Raw genomic sequence first — 17,204 nt, 5'->3', positions numbered from 1 at the left:
GCAGAATGCGCTGTTTTCTATTGGCACAAGCTCCATGGGAATTTCCAGTGGCGCATTGTGACTCCTTTTTAATTTGTTGGCAATTTAACTTAACCTCCTTTTTAGCTTGTTGGTCAAAAGCAAATGCCTAAATCACATTTAATTTAGTTGCCGAAAATACTACGCTACTTTTCCCTTTGACCTCCCACCTGTGCCTTGTGCCTAATATCCTTGACCCCAATACTCGTTTTATTTTTGCTTACGCATTGAAGCTTTGGCAAACGCTTGGACCATGGTGCGTATGATTTTTGCCATTTTCCAAACAATGCGTTCTCTTATTGATTTGGCACCTAATACAGAACTGTACTGGCATAATTTAACTTCTTTTTACTTGTGGAACTAAATGATTTATTAAGCAATAATTTCTTTTTATTCTCTACGCCCAATAGGTATTTTGTGTTTGGGCAATGTCCGCTTGTTTGACGCTCAGCTCCCATGGACGCATATCGCAGTAAGTATTTGAAGAACATACTTTTCTAAACTTTGTGCCAAACCAAAGCAACCAAAAGGTATTTAGTTTTGTTAGAACTATAAAGGGTTAAAGTTTAGGAAGGACTAAAGTCCGTGCAATGCGATGGATAGGAAGGAATAGAAACACATAATATAGATAACTCTTTATAACTTTTGACCAGGTAAAAGGAAACTATTCTTATCTTGATGGAAAGCTATTTTGGGAAATCAATTCGTAACGTAAGAGTCAGTTTCATTGTTAATTATAATCAACATCAAAGAAGTAGGCGATACAAATTTATCAGCACCAATTTTTAAAAACCAGGGGCTGCAGCAAACGAATCGCGGTAAAAAATTGGGCGTGGGCGCTTTTTATATCGATAGTTTTCGATTGTAGCTAAACGCGCTAAGCATGAAAAGTATCGATAGTTTCGCCGCTGCGCAACAATTGTCAATCGTTTATCAGCTGTTATTATAAATTTAAGCAAGACACTTTGTTCGTATGTAGATCAAACATTTTAAAATTATTGTTCAGAAACAGAGAATATGTTGAAACTGTAAGTAGATTGCTAGACCAATGCCGATCCGTTCCAGACGCTGATAATACCATTTTCATCAGCTGCCGCCTAGAAGAATGCATGCAGCTGCGCAGCTCCCAATGGTGGCCTCGTAAGCTCAGCAGCGGCGCCGAACCGGCACCGCCTGCATCTGCCTTTGGCGGTTGGCAAAGGCCCTGCGGGGAGGATACCGGCATTCGCATTTACAATCATAGTGTGCGCGGCAAAGTGCCGCTGGTGCTGCGCAATCCCCAGATGGTCACTTGGTACACCTGTGGTCCGACGGTGTACGACAAGACGCATGTGGGGCATGCTAGCACCTATGTCAAGGTGGATATAATACAGCGCATACTGCGAGACCACTTTAAGTACAATCTGGTGACGGCCATGAATATTACGGACGTGGATGACAAGATCATCAAGCGTAGCCGGGAGACAGGTCGCAATTGGCTAGAGCTAGCACACGCCTACGATGCAGAGTTCAAGGAGAACATGACGTGGCTGAACGTGAAGCCGCCCAATTTGCGCGCGCACGTATCCGCAAATATTCCTGTCATCCAGCGCTTCATCGATCAACTGCTAGTTAATAAACAGGCTTACGTGGCCCAGGATAATTCTGTATACTTTGATGTATCCAAATATGCGAACTACGGCAAGTTGGAGAAGATTAGTAAAGAGGCGCATGCGGTAGCGGAGATGGGCAAGCGTAATGCTGCGGACTTTGCGCTTTGGAAAGCGCAAAAGGAGGAGCACGAGCCCAGCTGGCCTGCGTCCTGGGGTGGCGCCGGACGACCTGGCTGGCATATTGAATGTAGTGCTATTGCCAGCATGTTTTTCGGCAACAAAGTGGATTTCCATGCGGGTGGCCTTGATTTGCGCTTTCCCCATCACGAGAACGAGGAGGCACAATGTTGTGCACACTTTAAGACCGATCAATGGGTCAACTACTGGCTGCATACCGGTCAACTGCATTTGCAAGGTGAGGAGCAGAAAATGTCCAAATCTTTGGGCAACACCGTAACCGTAGAGCAGCTGCTGCAAAAATACACAGCGGATGAGTTTCGCATGGCCTGCCTGTTGTCCAACTATCGCAACGCCATGCAGTATAGTGACCAGCTGATGCTGACAGCACGGCAAACGCTGCGCAAATTCAAGAACTTCCACGCCGATCTCAGTGCTTACATGCAGTTCCAGAAGCCGCTCAAGTTACTCGACCAGGGCGCGCTGCAGGCCCAGCTAAAGCACATGGTTCAGGAGTTCGATAATAGCCTGCGCGATGATTTTGATACGGCACGTTGCATTGCCGTGCTGTTAGATCAGATGAGCAGCATTAGTCGCTGCATCAACGAGCAACAGGCAGATGCACAACAGGATCCGGCCCACTGTCTAGACCTGCTGCTGGCGGCGGGCAACTTTATCAGCGTAGCCATGCTTAACTTTGGCATCAGTCCGCTGGCTGCGCTTAAGCAGCAACAGTTACAACCAGCAGATGCCACAGCTCGCGTCGACATCAATGCGCTGATTGCGGACGTCCTGGCCATACGTTGCCAGCTGCGGGAGCAGGCTGTGAATGGCAATGTCAAGAACGTTGAATTGTTGGCCCTATGTGATAGGCTACGTAATCTCCTGCAACGACATGGCTTCAGTGTTCGCGATCACAAGAAGGGCAGCTCCTGGGTTTACAACCCGCAAAAGAGCGCCTCCAGTAGCAGAAACTAAATTAGTAATTGTATAGTTGTCGAATTGGAGTATAACATTAGCTGTCATTTGAAATAAGCCAGAATAGTTTGTAACTTATAGGTTATATAAAAATCTTTATTTCTTCAGCCCGATATATTTTTACTGGTTCGAGTGCATAAGCTATGGAAAATATAGCTTTAATAAGTAAATCTGAATGAAATGTTTTATATAGATTGATATTGAAGTCTAGCGTATATTCGATATACATTGATAACGTGGCTTTTTGGCATGACACTTTGCTAGGAGTTCTTTGATTACACTTAGCTGCTTGTAGATGGCTTAATTGTAGATGGTGGAGCACTCTGCCTTGTAGAGATGTTTGGTGATGAGATAATCTCGCACCAGTTTAAAGAAAGCAACCATACTGGTAAAGGCCACAAAGCTAATGGACAGCACAAAATGCCATTCAATGCTAGCCGCGCTTAACGAAGCAATCTCCACCAGCAGCACGGCTGCCTGCAGCGTGGCCAACGTGGAGTAGATGACAGTGGGATTGTGAAACAGTTTCTGTAAATGCACATGTGAACTAATGGAGTTCCTGCTTACATATTTTTACTTACATAGAAACGCAGATGACTGGCGTTGCCCGGCGTGGCCACCGTCACCAGCCCATGGCTGCGGTAGAGAGCTCCATTGTGCTTCACCACGGTGCCATGACCGTAGACTGTGTACTTTGCCCAGATCTGAGCATTGGCTGCCACGATAAGCTGCGACGGCACTCCCGGTGTATCGCGGTCCATACGCTGCCAGCTGCCTAGATGAAGCGTGGCACGATGCAGAGTATCGCTGTATTTGGCTGGGTACAGGAAGACCGCAGACAAGCTAAACGCACCCAGGCACACAATAATGCAATGCTGGGCGGCGCGCATTACATTATACTGCACGCTGAGTGCCAGGAGACAGGGTATCAGCACAAGATAGGCATTCAGCATGCAGGTGAAAATTAACTGCTTGAAGCGCTTATTGAAGTCATGCCGCAGGATTTCAATCTCGTCGCGAATTTGGACAGCATTTGTGGTGCAGCTGTGCACGGGCATGTCGTTGATATAGACGCCGGGCACCTCGAATCTAGTGCGCAGAAACGGTTCCAATTGAAAGCCAAAGATGATTAGATACACGACCACACTGAAAAGGAAAAAGCTACATATAGCAGGAAGTGGGCCAAGTACGCAGCTGCTTACGGATAACTGAGATAGAAGAGCAACATGTAGGTGTGCTGCTGATAGAGCCTGAAGGCGCAGTAGCACAGACCCAGCTGGACGAGGCCACCAAAGCCATACTTGATGCCCAAACGGACTAGACGACGCTCGTGGCTCTTCCACTTGGCCAGCAGCATGCAGTACAGGAACCGTCGAGTATTCAGTATGAGAATGAGATAGCGTAAATATGGATCGATAAGCTCAATGTTCTGCAAGTGGACAATGTTATTTGAGGACTGCGGCAAATTATGATTAACATACACTTACCACCATGTGCCGCGTTTGGAACTGTGGCATCCACCAATTTGTGCGATAAATGTTTATGAATTGCACAATGGCTGCGCCCATGGTAAAGGCGCACATAATAAGCTCACTTAGCCATTCGGATGTGGTTGCGTGCTCCGGAAAGGGTATATGTTTGGGCATTGTCACCTGCTGTGTGCCCATTTTGGTTGACATGCTGCGCTGAAAACATTCCTGTGCATCGCTCGAGCTGCTGCCATCGCTGCGTTCATCATAAACCATTTTATTTTGGTGCATTCTCAACCAATTGGAAACTACATTTAAACAAATTGCCGGAATCGCAGTTGGCTGCACGAATAACTTCTGTATAAAATATCGATAAATCACTATTTCGATTGTTTTTGGTAATCAATGTTGGGAAACAGCAAAGCAAGAAAACTGTGTTGTACAATCTATGAATACATTATTTTCCATTTCTGTGCCCAATCGGATGTCTGGCAACACTGCAACCAGCCGCAATAAACAGCTGATTTGGCTGATTTTATAACAAATTTTGTTTTGTGCATAGAAATTCAAAACAACCACTTGTAATACTCAAAGTTCTTATAAAATGATGCGCTACGAGGGCAACGAAAAGCTGGCGGATGAAACAGCCTGTGCTGGCGTCCGTGCAGATCTGAAAATGTGCCTGCTGGAGAGCGACTGTTGTCGCTTGGATCGCAAAACGCCCCGACAATGCCTGCAGGACAACAATGTGCCGCCCGAGTGTCAGGTGCTGCGAAACACCTTTTATGAGTGCAAACGTTCGCTGGTGAGTGGCCAGCAGCCGCATATGTAACTCAAAGTAATATAAATCGTTCCAGCTCGATAATCGGCAACGCTTTCGCGGCCACAAGGGCTATTAACAACGGCCACATCGTGTCTCTGGAAACTTTAAACTTATTTTATTTGTTAATTAGCGTTTACTAAATACAACACGAATTAGACACAAACTGTCCAACTTAATTGCGGCGTCGCCGCACGCGCGAAATACGCCAAGCATTTGGCTCTTCGTATTTGTTGTAGAGCGGCTCTAGCCGTTGGTTTTTCTTGAATTTGCTGAGCTTGGTGGGATCCGAGAAGCGGAAGAACGATGGCGCAAATTCTACCAGCCATTTGGGATCAATTGTGGTCACCTCGCGCATATACTCCTTCGTCGTCTGCACCAGCTCATGGTAGATGACCCACTCGGGCTGACGATTGAAAAGCGCGCTCGATGGATGTATATAGACCACTTGAGAATCGACCAGGGTGCGATAGCCCTCTTGCGGATCCTTTTTGGCCGCATTCCGAAAGAAGCCCGAGCAGACGGCCTTCTGTATGCGCACCGAGTTCTTGCCCGCAGACACCACGTCCAGCTTGTGGCGATCCATGATGCCCAGCAGCTGTTTGCGCACATCTTGCGAACGTTTCAGCGTACGGATTTGCACAAAGTTTTCATAGCACCAGGCATTCGAGAACTTGTTGTTCTTCCAGCTGTTGTAAACGGCCAGCAGCGTCAGATGGTCACCTGCAGGAATAATAATTAAATTAGTAAAAATTATTGTAATGGAGTAGGGTAGAAAATTGTTCTTTATCCTCTTTGAAAGTTCATTCACTTATTGTCAAATTCACCCAAATTTGTTGAACGTAAGAGCTTACCTTCCGCCTGGTTGAACTTGGCCTTCTTTTGATCGGCCAGCGCCTGCTTGTCCTTGGGCCTGTAGAACACGTTCTGTACGCTGAGCATGGACACAATTGTTAGGATCTCGTCAGAGCATTGTAGCGCCACGGACATGATGAGCATTTTGGAAAGATTTGGCTCCAGCGGAAACTCGGCCATCCGGCGACCGAGACGCGTCAACAAACCCTCATCATCTAGCGCGGAGAGCGAGTGCAGCTGCTCCAAGGCCATGACCAGCGACTCCACTGGCGGCGCATCCATGAAATCAAAGTGCAGCAAATCGTTGATGCCCATCGTCTTCAACTGGAGTACTGTGGTAGCCAGATTGGTGCGCTGGATCTCCGGCACTGGCGTTGGCAGCATCTCATCCCGATACGCACGCTCCGTGTAGAGGCGATAGCATTTGCCGGGTCCAGTGCGGCCCGCACGGCCGGCACGCTGCTTGGCGGCTGCCTGCGAAATGGGCGTGACCACCAGCGAGTCCATGCCCGTCTTGGAGTTGTAGACCTTTTGTTTTACAAAGCCGGGATCAACAACATAGAAGATGCCATCGATTGTGAGCGATGTTTCCGCTATATTTGTGGCAATCACCACTTTGCGACTGCCGGCGGGCGCTGGATCAAAGATGCGAGTCTGCATCTCAGAGGGCAGCGCCGAGTACACGGGCAATATGATCAGCTCCGGCACATCTGGTCCCAGGCTCTTCATGCGCTCGTAGAGTATTTCGCAGGCTGTGTCAATCTCCTCCTGACCCGTTAAGAAGAGCAGTATGTCCCCTGGTGGTTCACGCAAATGGATTTGCATGACAGTTATTAGCGAAGCATCCAAGTAGTCCGTCTCCGGCTCCTTGGTGTACAGCACCTCCACAGGAAACGTGCGTCCGGGTATTGTAAAAATAGGCGCCTCGAAGAAGTACTGCGAAAACTTGACCGCATCCAGCGTTGCCGAGGTGACAATTAGCTTCAATTCCGGCCGCTTCTGCACGGCGGTCTTTAGCAGACCGAAGAGCACATCCGTGTGTATTGTGCGCTCGTGCGCCTCGTCCAACATGATGACCGAGTAGGTTTTCAGCTCCGCCTCCATGAGGCACTCGCGCAACAACATGCCGTCTGTCATGTACTTGATGACCGTCTCGGGACTGGTGCAATCCTCGAAACGTATCGTATAGCCCACCTCCTGGCCAAGGCGACAGCCGTACTCCTCGGCCACACGCTTTGCCACGGACATGGCGGCCACACGACGCGGCTGCGTGCAGCCAATTTTGCCTCGTGCCGTGAAGCCGCATTCGCCCAAATACTGGGTAATCTGTGTGGTCTTGCCGGAACCCGTTTCGCCAATGACAATCAGTATCTGGTTGTCCGTGACGGCCTTTATGAGATCGTCGCGCAGCTTGTAAATGGGCAGCGATTGGCGCTGCTCGACGAGCGTCAGATCCGTTTTCTTGCCAAAGGAGGACTTCTTGCCACCAATCACATGCTTCTTCCATTCGGGCACCTCCTGGGGTGCGGCGCCCATGCCGCGCATATTGGCCGCCAGATGGCGTGAGCTGTCATCCTCTGGCAGTGGATCGATCCAGTTCTTGTTGAGATTGCTGGGCAGAGCTTCCATTTCCTGTTCTCGCTGCAGCATTTTCTGCTCGCGCCGCTCCTTGGACAACGCTGACTGCATCATGGCTGCCTGGGCAAGAGAGCCATCCGGATTTTTGACTATGCGCACGGGCGACAGATCGTGCAGTGCACGTCCATGACCGGAAAGGAACGGTGGCTCCTCTTCTACAATTTCTATTTCAATGTCCGCCTCGTCGTCCTCGTCCTTGGGCAGCAGGCCCGTCTCTTCATCAAAGTCGGGCATTTCGCTGCGATCCAGAACACCGGAGCTAATCATTTGCTTAATCTCCCAACGCTCCGGACTGGAGATACGTGTGACGCGCTTGCGGGACTCGTGCTCATCGCCATCAATGTTATTGCCCTGCAGATTGAGCATGGATGATGTGCTGCTGTAGGGTCCATCAGGATTGCGATCACGCAAAGACACCGCATCCTCCTCTGGTGCATGCGATAGCGGATTGAGATCGCGTCCGCTCTCCTGGTCCACTTCCTTCATGGAAAGTGAAACCTTTTGGCCCGTCAGCGACATGACTTTAACTTTGACCGTCTGATTACGGGCCACCACCTCGGTCACATCGGTGACGCGTCCCTCGGCGCGAAGCTGCGAGATGTGCACCAAACCCTCCCAGCGCTTGCGCAGCCCAAACAGCTGCACGAAGCAACCAAATGGCACTATGTTGGCCACCTTGCCGGAATAGATTTTTCCCAGCTCGGGATCATCGCTCATTACAGCTGCCGGCGGCGGCATTTTATCCTGCGGCTGGCGGCTACTGCGTTCGCGGGAGCGAGAACGAGAGCGTCGTCTTCGTTGTTCGTGTCTGTCGTGATGCGGCTCCCGTGAGCTGGAACGACGCCTGCGACGATCACGATCCCGATCTCGATCCTCCCGGGATCTGCTCCGCCTGCGACGACGCTCCTTATCCCGATTGCTATCCCTATCCCGCTCCTTATTCCGATTGCTGTCCCTATCCCGATTGCTATCCCTTTCCCGCTCCTTATCCCGATGGCTATCCCTACTCCGATCCTTATCTCTCTGCCTGTCCCTATCCCGCTCCTTGTCACGACTCCGACTGCGCTCTTTGCGTTTAATCCGCTCACGTGAGCTGGATCGTTGTCGCCGCCTGCTCTCCTTGCCATCTCTCTGCTCTTGGCCGTCGCCTGGTGCCAGAGCCTCCAGTTCCAGCATGGCCGCATCCACGTCACTCATTTCGTTCTTTTTCTGTTTGGGCTCTTTGACACCCTGGTCCTCTTTCTCATCATCCTCCTCCGACAGCTTGCTACTAAATTTGTCATTAGGCAAAGCTAACCCGGGAAACATTTTGATTAGCTGCGATTGTTTGTCCCCTTTGCTGTTACTGTCCTTTCCATTCATTGCCTTTGAATCGCCGCCAGCACGACTGGGCCGCATTAAATTAATTATGCGCTGTAAATTCTGCACAAGCGAATCGGGAAATTCGGCGCCATTTTCCAGGAGCGCCTTGCGAAACGCATCGTAGCTGCGATGCTTGTGCTCCAGATCGATGATAAATTCGGCCAGGTCCTTGTCATTGATGCCCAAGTGATTGTCCAGCTCTGTGCAGATTTTCGATACCAGCGACAGGTACTCCAGCTGCTGCAGCTCGTCCATTTTGCAAAATGAACGCAAAAAACTGCCACAATAATTCAATAAAGTTTATAAAACAGACACAAAACGTTTCGAAAGAAAAGTTAAGCAAAATGAGCACGCCAACTAGGGATGAGCTCGTGCAAAACAAGATACGATAGCTTTTCGTTTACCAATCGCGGCATAAATGTACCAAAACTAATACTTGATTAACTATATGGGACTCTTGTTTAAATACTTTACTCTAAATACAAATTCATTTTATTGTTGGCAAAAATTATTAAACCATTGCTGAAATTATTGCTGAAAAACATCGTACATACCTGCCTGTACCCTATTTCATTCATATCCACATTATCCCACATTAAAGTAACACGACTTGCGCTCATATCAAACGTAAACGAAACAGCTGTTTTGCTGGCAATGTTGTAAAACGCCGTTAGTACATAGGGTGGCAACACTTTTGTACTCTTGACATATTTTGAGCTAGCTACGCTCGCTTTTTAATGTTTTGGATTTTGTTTATAAGTTTCAAAATATACGTTTGAGTTCAAGTGAGAAATTGTTTACAAAACGCTTCGGAAATGTCTTCGTTTTTCGAGTGCTTCAACAATTTCGTGCAAAGCGGTGGACATGTTGCACAGAATGTCGCCCATGAAGAGAGCGAACAGCATCTTCCGCCGAATATTACTAATATGCCGCCTGCAACGCCTACACCCAGTGATACAGTAAGTAGATAGATTTATCATTAAGTTTTAATTTGGTGATAGAGCGCGGATGTTGCGTTGTAGTTAAATATATGGTAGCGAAATTGCTTAACTTAGGGGGCAATTGCTAGCAGTGTTTGGCGTTGCCAGACATGCGCACAGTTACATACACTTTTCTTCGAACCATTCTGGCAACGCCCAAAGCACACGCCATGTTTTAATTGCAAAGACGCAGGAACTAATTTGTTGAGGAAAACTTAAAAAACAAAGGAATTAAAAAAATCAACAATATCGCGACATCGATTAAAATTTTGATTCTGCAATAGACAAGTGCTAATAGTTTGTGTATATTAAAAAACACCGCCAAGGGCGCTGCAACGCAGCCTAAGAAGAAGAAAACCTGCAGCCAGCGAGTAACCAAATAAAACAAATAATTAAAAAGCAAAAACTACACACAAAATGCTGCCAATAAAGCAAACGAAAAACAGTAAAAATGAAATTATGGTGGTCGAAAAGAAACCAAAGATGCAGTCGGCCAACACAAACACCTCGATTATTACATATAGCCCGAGCAAATTTATTGCCAGGGCTGGCAACCCATACACAAAAATACAAACCCACACACACACGCACACACATATAGCCAGAGCGTCGGCTCCAGCAGCAGCAGTAGCAGCAACAACGACAGCAACGGCCAAAATACCCACAGCTGGAGCCGCAAACACCTCGTACTATGTGGTTAAGGCGGGCCAGCTGGGTAGCGCCGCGTCCATATTGAGCTCGCCACCCAAAACAGCAGCAGCGGCGGCGGCGGCAGCAGCTGCGGCAGCCGCATCTGCACCGATTTCAACAGAGAGTGTAATAATACGTCATACGCCATTCTACTCCTCACTTCAGATTCTAAAGCACGCGCACTAATCTGTCCTGCATGAGTCACTCACACTTGAATCCTTACTAGCATCCAACTCCATTTGATCTATTACTAAATTATCTTGTAATCTTAATTGTCTTTTGTGCTTTCCTTCTAAATATTTGTTGTATATGTTGCAGTCCAGCACAATTTCGGCACCTAGCGAAACAGCCCCCATGGAGCACACCTATATGCGCGATGCTCCGCGCCCGGACAACACCATAAACAATGGCCTGGCACCGGCGCGCACCATTCTGGTGCGCCACGCGCCTCAGTGCCCCACCTGCCACACGTATCCAGCTCATGAAGAGTCTGGTGACGCGCAGCAGTCGGCACATATTCCGCCATACGATGAGATTGCGGCAAAGGAGCTGATGAACGAGTGCGCACGCATTGCCAAATATGTGCGAAATAGCAATTCCGACGAGCAGGATTGGCAGGCACGCATTAACAGGTTAGTGTATTGAACCTTAATACTAAATAATATAATAAAATTATAAACTATTTCCCCTTTTCAGAGTTGGCTGGACACATATGCAGGAAACACTGTTTGATAAAGTTGCGACCATATTGGATCAGGATCAATTGGCGCGACTTGCCAATGATAAGCGCCAAAATGAGGCAGTGCATCGGCGTGTGGCCGTTGACAAATCCAGTTCACGCATGCGTCGCGCCTTGGCCAGCATTGCCTGGGAGCCACGCACCACGCAGTGGCTGCATGCACTGCTCATGGAACAGCTGCCACCTTCTTATATGGCTTCCTATCTAGACATTATACAAACTCTGAAAAGCAAGCTGCCCACACTCATTGATAAAATGCTCTTCAGTCGGCCGCTAAACACAAGCCAAGAGCTGCTTGCCCCAGTTATGAAAAAGCGTTGGCAACCGGAGATACTGGCCAAGTCGCGACATCTGGCACACAATGCCATAATGGTTGCGGTGCCTAATTTGCCCACCAGTGGCCCAGTGCCGGAACGCATGCAAAGTTGGTATCAATCCTTGGCCAGCATAACGCAAATTGTCCAAATCACGCTGCCCAATACGAGTAAGTAGCTTATTGTTCGCATGGCCTGGCATATTTTCTTATTATTCTGTAATTTATGCTGCACAGATGACCGTATTGGACGCCAGAATCTGGATCAAGTGGCCGAGACAATTGTCTCGCTGACACGTGTACGCATACACGAGCTACGCACAGAGAATCCCAATCGTGGAATCATTCTGATTGGCTTCAATGCCGGCTCAGCTCTGGCGCTTCAAGTTGCCATGTCGGAAAGCGTTGCTTGCGTCATTTGTATGGGCTTTGCGTACAATACGTTGCGCGGACCACGTGGTGCTCCGGATGATCGCTTGCTGGATATAAAGGCGCCCATTTTATTTGTCATCGGTCAGAATGCGGCACGCAGCAGCCAGGAGGAAATGGAGGGTCTGCGCGAGCGCATGCAATCCGAATCCTCGCTGGTCGTCGTGGGCAGTGCGGATGATGCGCTTCGTGTGCCTAAAAGCAAGCGACGCATTGAGGGTGTCACTCAAGCCATGGTGGATTCCATGGTAGTGGTAGGTCTTCTAAAAATAAATATGATTTTCATTGTGATATATAAACGCTATCCGCAATTCTTTGCAGGATGAGGTCTACGAGTTTGTTAACAAGACTCTGAGCAATCCGCCGGGTCCGCGCATGCCCACTTCACTGCTGGGCAGCAATTCGTATCAGCGACAGCCCAAGCAACAGCAGCATATCCTGGCTGATGGCACTATCAACAAGATGCCGCTCGCATCAGCGCGAAAGCGCAAAGCCCATGACGGGCAAGAGGAGGGCGGTGTGCAGGCCACCAAATCCAAAATCGTGCCGCACAGTGAGTAGAATGTTCAACTTTAAATTGCACTTAAAACATTTGATCATCATTTTAACATCATTATTAATTATTTTGCCTACCCGTTATCCAACCGTTTTCCTTTTGCATGTTGCCGCACGTTGCACGTTCTCCCCCCAACATCCCTCAATAAAATCATTTTGCACCAATCCACTAACCCCACTAATCAAACAGAAGTGCGCACTCCCAAATTGCCCAAACCAAAGCCGCCGCGACTCATTGATCCGTTTGCGGTCAAGCGAAAGGGTAAATCCAAAGTGTGAAAGCTGCGACAGAGACAATAGCTGGCTTCTTTCCCATATCAGGGACCGTAACGGTTATGAGTCCTTGCATGTTCAACTAACTACAGTAAAAGCTCTTCTAATGGACTTTGATGCCCTAATATCCCAAAGTTCATATAAAGCGCTTATAATTAGTTTAAAGTAATGATATATTTTTATTTAATATCATAAGTGTCTGTATTAGAGAGCTTTCACTGTATTTGTATGCATCATTTTTAGTTATTCATCAAACTAACCATTATGCATAATGTTCGCCTTATTTTTAATATAATTTTAACGTTCATACATACTCATGATTTATATTTACGGTCCCTGTCTTAATATGCTGATCATTCCTCCGTTTCATCGACTAACAGTAACCATTTCCACAGTTGGGCGCCCACGCACGCGTCCACTGCCCGGTGGCGTGCCCACTGCGATCAAGCCAAACATGGCGGAGAAGCATTCGCTGAGCAACGAGGAGATGAACATGTCCATTGAGTCTATCTTGGAGGAAACACTTGAATATGATGATAACCAGCCGTCAATGCCTGTGCCAGCTGTTGTGAAGCCAACGCCAAGTGTGGTCAAGCCCCCACCGACCACCGTTTCGCTGTCAGCAGGCACCAAGATCAAGATGATACCCTCCAGTCAGTTTGTGCAGCTGAAGGCGCTACCCACGCAGAACAAGCTGGTCAACTACACCATTAGCAAGAACAGCAACACCAGCAGCAGCAGCCCCACAGCGGCGGGCACTACAAGCATTGGCAGCATTGTGAAGACCTTGCCCGCCTCCAGTGGCCAGCAGATCTTTACGCTTAAAACTCCCACGGGCCAAACGACGCAGTTTGTGACCGCTGCTCCCGCCGGCGCCGCCAGCTCAACTCCAGCGACGGCCCAGCAAAAGTATACGGTGGTTAAGAATGCCAGCGGCATAACAATGTTGCAAATGACCAAAAATATGCCGGCGGCATCGCCAAGCATGGATCTATCCAATATCATAGACATGCCCATTGTTTTTGCGGACAACGAAGGCAACTTTGCCGAACAGCAGCAGCAACAACAACAGCAGCAGCAGCAACAGCAGCTGCAGCTGCAACAAGTGGAACCCATGAAAAATGGTAACTAGATTTGGAACCCACTAAAGCTACCAGCTATTAATGCATATTGTTTGCTCTTCCATTAGCCGCTGGCGCCAGCCCATTAATTATTAGCCAGAAGATCCTAAAGGAGGCCCCCAATACCATCAAGCCCAACAGCATTGTCACCAATAGCAAGGGCATTGTGATTAACAAAGGCATCCAGCAGTTGTTTACCACAACACCAACCACCATGGGGGGTGGCAATAAGCTGGTCTACTTGAATCGCAGCACCATGAAGCCGGTGGGCACAACGACGACAGCGCGTCTGCCAAGCGGCGCCACAGCACTGCCTATACGCATTGTGAGTAGCCCCAAGCCGCCAACTGCTGGCACGCCCACAACGAGCAGCTCCTTGTTGTTGGATGCGGCGAATGTGAAGACGCTTAATCTGCAGACAATCAAGACAACTGCGGGCACACCCGTACTAAACCCTGTCTCGTCGGGCGCGCTGCGTCTGGGCAACAAGACCTATCCGCAGTTTCAGGTCATCAACAGTCCAGTTGTTAACACCAGCATAGCAGGCGATGGCAAGCAGCCGCTGCGCAATATTTATTTCAAATCAGCGACGGGCCTCAAGCCCGTGCAAATGTTGGCCAATCGGTCGCCGGCCATACCGGCCATAGCGCCGGGCGGCGCTGCAGTGCGTCGCGTGTTAAACATTGGCGCCATGGCCAAGCCAACCACTGTGACAGTTAACGCCCATGCGATCAAGGACTCGAAGATCATCAAAGCAGCGTCGACGCCGACGCCGACGAGCTCGACGCCCACAACGACGACGACAGGCACCATAGGAACGCTCACGCAGAGCAAGGCGTTGGAACAGTAGCTGTGCCGCGCGCTTTGCTGAGCATCTTCCTCCCGCGTTGTTTATTAACTTTACATTACATTTAGATATAGTACTTGGACTCTAGAATCCTCAAGATATGCCATAAGTTATATTATACGAGCTGTGTAAATAGACCTTGTTGATCTTCAAATACATTTACAGAATTTAATCATTTTATGATCAGCATTTGTTACGCGAACAGTGAAAGCTCTTTTGAGCGAACGCCCAAGCTATTCGATATTTATTCGAATAGGAATAAATGTATATATTCTAATTAAAGTTTACTGTATGTGTAAGTTTTTTAATATCTTTAAAAACAGAAATGTATGAGAACTTTTAAAAAGTTCAATTTACAAATTATTTATTTGTTTAAGAAAAAATGATTGTCCATTTGTCTGAACATGGTTTTGGAAATAGATAATAACCAAATTGGCCAATTAAAACTGTTCGTTAGCGGAGCTTTCACTGTACATTATTTCGTGGCCTTGAGCTGTGTTATATAAATATATTTTCCAGAGCCAAAGCGGGAATAGAACAAATGTCATTTAATGCATTTTGGCATATGCATATATAAAAATTGTATGTAAATAGATATAGCAACTTGTGCAAATTCCTGAGCGTCTCGCTGAAGTTTTCAGTTACTTTCAGCTTGACTCCCATTGGCTGCGCTGTCGCCGTCGCCGTCAACGTCGCTGCCAGCGTCGCCGTCGGCGTCAGCACAGGAAATGAAGTCGTGAGAAATCCGCAGCACTATCAAAAATCCGACAAAAGGCCACGAATTCCAGGTAAAAATAAATATAAATAAAAAATCTTGAATTCGAATGCGTAAAACGGAATTTAGCTAACAATTAAAAAGTTTATATGCATATTTATTTGATGGTCGGCGTCTGCGTTACGTAAGCTGCGTTTCACACGCTGCACTGGGTTAGTGCTTGTCAAACTGTGGACAACTAGAAGCATTTTTTCGCTGAGCGCTGCATATAATTTTATACCCTGAGCCCATTTTAAATGGGTATAAGGGTATATTGTATTTGTGCAAAATCCAAATGTATGTAACAGGCGGAAGGAAGCATCTCCGAACCCATAAAGTATATATATTCTTGATCAGCAGATCGATCTAGCCATGTCCGTTCGTCTGTCCGTATGTATGAACGCAAGGATCTCAGGACCTATAAGAGCTAGAGACTTAGATGTAGGTGCTTCTAGTGTCTGTTTCCGATAATCGATAACTTATTCCTTTTCAAAGCAATCGATAAAAATCGATATCGATAACCTTTTTTTTTTTGGCAATTTTGGTAAATAATAATAGCTAGAGTCACCAAACTTGACATATAGCTTCTTTAATAAAATACTTATATGCATTTGATGTTGGAAGAAAAGGGTTCAGGGTATCCCCTAGTCGGAAGCTCGCGACTAGAAACTGTTACTTGTTTCGAAATGGGGTATATTGGTTTCGTCAAGATAATATGTTATCAAATTGAATGAAAACGCCTCAAACAGCGATCCCTTAATTTTTGCAGCCTTCAATTAAATAGGATATATCCGAGTCGGTTGGCCCCTGGCCCTATGCCTGTTGCACGCGGCGATGTCTAAAGTTTCATTGGAGTGCAACAAGTGCAACTACAACAAAAGCTAATGTCAATACTTTTGGACTGATCAGCAAATTTTGATTTTGAACGCGCTGCAGGAGAAGGCGAGTTGAGTTGGGTTTTTGTTGAGTCTCCGCCATGTGCGCCAATGTATACATGCACACACATAAATGGGCTGACATATATTTAATTACATTTATGTACAGTACCACAATGTGGAGTTATACATATTGTGTGCTGCAGTTGACGGCGACGTCGCTGCCTTTTTGGCTTTGCTCTAAATCATCATTGCGAGCTGCGAGGGCAGCTTTTAGTAACGCGGCCAAGTTGAACGTGTGTGGAGCAAGTTGCTCAGAACCAGGATGCGCATATAGTGTACAAAGTGTTAGAGTGTCATCCGAAAGCCTGTACAAGATTGAAAATCTTAAAACTTTTAAAGTATCTTTGCCCTCGCTTCATATTCAAGACTAAGTCAGATATTTTTGGCTTACGCAATTGTCAGACTCGATGCAAGCCAAATGCCAGGCTCAGACCAAGCCGAATGCAAATCGATTTTGATTTTCAAATGACTTTTGGGCTGCTGTACTTTTTATTTTCCATATAAATACATACATATTTTGGCCATTTGCTGCACCACCTGCGGTTCGAGCCGTTTAATTTGCGCCCATTTGTTGCCGCCGTGCTGCCAGTTGCTGCCCCACTGCAACTGCAATTCAAATTTCGACTTGGACATGTTCGCAATTTTGAAATTAATTT

At 47.4% G+C, this 17,204-nt stretch overlaps 5 protein-coding genes across 10 annotated transcripts; 3 read left to right on the top strand and 2 right to left on the bottom strand.

The window, feature by feature from the left end:
- The first annotated feature begins 916 nt into the window (after nucleotides 1-916).
- On the top strand, nucleotides 917-2,872 carry CysRS-m (cysteine--tRNA ligase-like protein, mitochondrial). The gene is made up of 2 exons (XM_015174160.3): nucleotides 917-1,046; nucleotides 1,109-2,872. Exons 1-2 carry the CDS (start codon nucleotides 1,036-1,038, stop codon nucleotides 2,763-2,765), a joined length of 1,668 nt encoding a protein of 555 aa, XP_015029646.1. The 5' UTR covers nucleotides 917-1,035; the 3' UTR covers nucleotides 2,766-2,872.
- Nucleotides 2,841-4,610, bottom strand: LOC6626254 (transmembrane protein 39A). 2 transcript variants are annotated; one of them, XM_015174047.3, is made up of 4 exons: nucleotides 4,247-4,610; nucleotides 3,968-4,194; nucleotides 3,347-3,911; nucleotides 2,841-3,293 (listed from the first exon to the last, which is right to left on the bottom strand). In XM_015174047.3, the coding sequence occupies exons 1-4, from the start codon at nucleotides 4,523-4,525 to the stop codon at nucleotides 3,066-3,068; spliced, it is 1,299 nt and encodes a 432-aa protein (XP_015029533.1). In that variant the 5' UTR covers nucleotides 4,526-4,610; the 3' UTR covers nucleotides 2,841-3,065. The 2 variants fall into 2 exon arrangements, with proteins under 2 accessions (XP_015029533.1, XP_002048938.2); XM_002048902.4 differs by having other exon boundaries at nucleotides 4,253-4,606.
- A 90-nt stretch (nucleotides 4,611-4,700) lies between these two features.
- On the top strand, nucleotides 4,701-5,220 carry LOC6626255 (cytochrome c oxidase assembly factor 5). The gene is made up of 2 exons (XM_002048903.4): nucleotides 4,701-5,039; nucleotides 5,092-5,220. Exons 1-2 carry the CDS (start codon nucleotides 4,839-4,841, stop codon nucleotides 5,131-5,133), a joined length of 243 nt encoding a protein of 80 aa, XP_002048939.1. The 5' UTR covers nucleotides 4,701-4,838; the 3' UTR covers nucleotides 5,134-5,220.
- pea (ATP-dependent RNA helicase pea) lies at nucleotides 5,150-9,274 on the bottom strand. The gene is made up of 2 exons (XM_002048904.4): nucleotides 5,909-9,274; nucleotides 5,150-5,777 (listed from the first exon to the last, which is right to left on the bottom strand). Exons 1-2 carry the CDS (start codon nucleotides 9,162-9,164, stop codon nucleotides 5,230-5,232), a joined length of 3,804 nt encoding a protein of 1,267 aa, XP_002048940.1. The 5' UTR covers nucleotides 9,165-9,274; the 3' UTR covers nucleotides 5,150-5,229.
- A 321-nt stretch (nucleotides 9,275-9,595) lies between these two features.
- Rcd1 (Reduction in Cnn dots 1) lies at nucleotides 9,596-15,028 on the top strand. Of its 5 annotated transcripts, none has more exons than XM_002048905.4 (8): nucleotides 9,596-9,868; nucleotides 10,898-11,211; nucleotides 11,276-11,802; nucleotides 11,869-12,314; nucleotides 12,382-12,613; nucleotides 12,806-12,877; nucleotides 13,284-14,012; nucleotides 14,078-15,028. In XM_002048905.4, exons 1-8 carry the CDS (start codon nucleotides 9,725-9,727, stop codon nucleotides 14,857-14,859), a joined length of 3,246 nt encoding a protein of 1,081 aa, XP_002048941.2. In that variant the 5' UTR covers nucleotides 9,596-9,724; the 3' UTR covers nucleotides 14,860-15,028. The 5 variants fall into 5 exon arrangements, with proteins under 5 accessions (XP_002048941.2, XP_015029647.1, XP_015029650.1 ...); XM_015174164.3 differs by lacking the exon at nucleotides 9,596-9,868 and adding an exon at nucleotides 10,042-10,705; XM_015174161.3 differs by lacking the exon at nucleotides 12,806-12,877 and having other exon boundaries at nucleotides 9,597-9,868.
- The last annotated feature ends 2,176 nt before the right edge of the window (nucleotides 15,029-17,204 follow it).

This window comes from Drosophila virilis, chromosome 5 (genome assembly GCF_030788295.1).
Source record: "Drosophila virilis strain 15010-1051.87 chromosome 5, Dvir_AGI_RSII-ME, whole genome shotgun sequence".
Taxonomy (NCBI): domain Eukaryota; kingdom Metazoa; phylum Arthropoda; class Insecta; order Diptera; family Drosophilidae; genus Drosophila; species Drosophila virilis.
This window is presented reverse-complemented; position numbering and strand designations above follow the sequence as displayed.

What these genes read in the sequence shown, in the direction of transcription:
- LOC6626254 (XM_015174047.3), bottom strand. Translation starts at nt 4,525, where the DNA reads ATGCACCAAAATAAAATGGTTTATGATGAACGCAGCGATGGCAGCAGC. An exon ending in CTCTTCTATCTCAGTTATCC is followed by an intron (nt 3,912 to 3,967) that starts GTAAGCAGCTGC and finishes TTTCCTTTTCAG; the next exon opens with TGTGGTCGTGTATCTAATCA. An exon ending in CCAGTCATCTGCGTTTCTAT is followed by an intron (nt 3,294 to 3,346) that starts GTAAGTAAAAAT and finishes GTGCATTTACAG; the next exon opens with AAACTGTTTCACAATCCCAC.
- LOC6626255 (XM_002048903.4), top strand. Translation starts at nt 4,839, where the DNA reads ATGATGCGCTACGAGGGCAACGAAAAGCTGGCGGATGAAACAGCCTGT. An exon ending in ATGAGTGCAAACGTTCGCTG is followed by an intron (nt 5,040 to 5,091) that starts GTGAGTGGCCAG and finishes AAATCGTTCCAG; the next exon opens with CTCGATAATCGGCAACGCTT.
- pea (XM_002048904.4), bottom strand. Translation starts at nt 9,164, where the DNA reads ATGGACGAGCTGCAGCAGCTGGAGTACCTGTCGCTGGTATCGAAAATC. An exon ending in CAAGTTCAACCAGGCGGAAG is followed by an intron (nt 5,778 to 5,908) that starts GTAAGCTCTTAC and finishes TTATTCCTGCAG; the next exon opens with GTGACCATCTGACGCTGCTG.
- Rcd1 (XM_015174164.3), top strand. Translation starts at nt 10,307, where the DNA reads ATGCTGCCAATAAAGCAAACGAAAAACAGTAAAAATGAAATTATGGTG. An exon ending in ATCCAAAATCGTGCCGCACA is followed by an intron (nt 12,614 to 12,805) that starts GTGAGTAGAATG and finishes CTAATCAAACAG; the next exon opens with AAGTGCGCACTCCCAAATTG. An exon ending in AGTGGAACCCATGAAAAATG is followed by an intron (nt 14,013 to 14,077) that starts GTAACTAGATTT and finishes CTCTTCCATTAG; the next exon opens with CCGCTGGCGCCAGCCCATTA.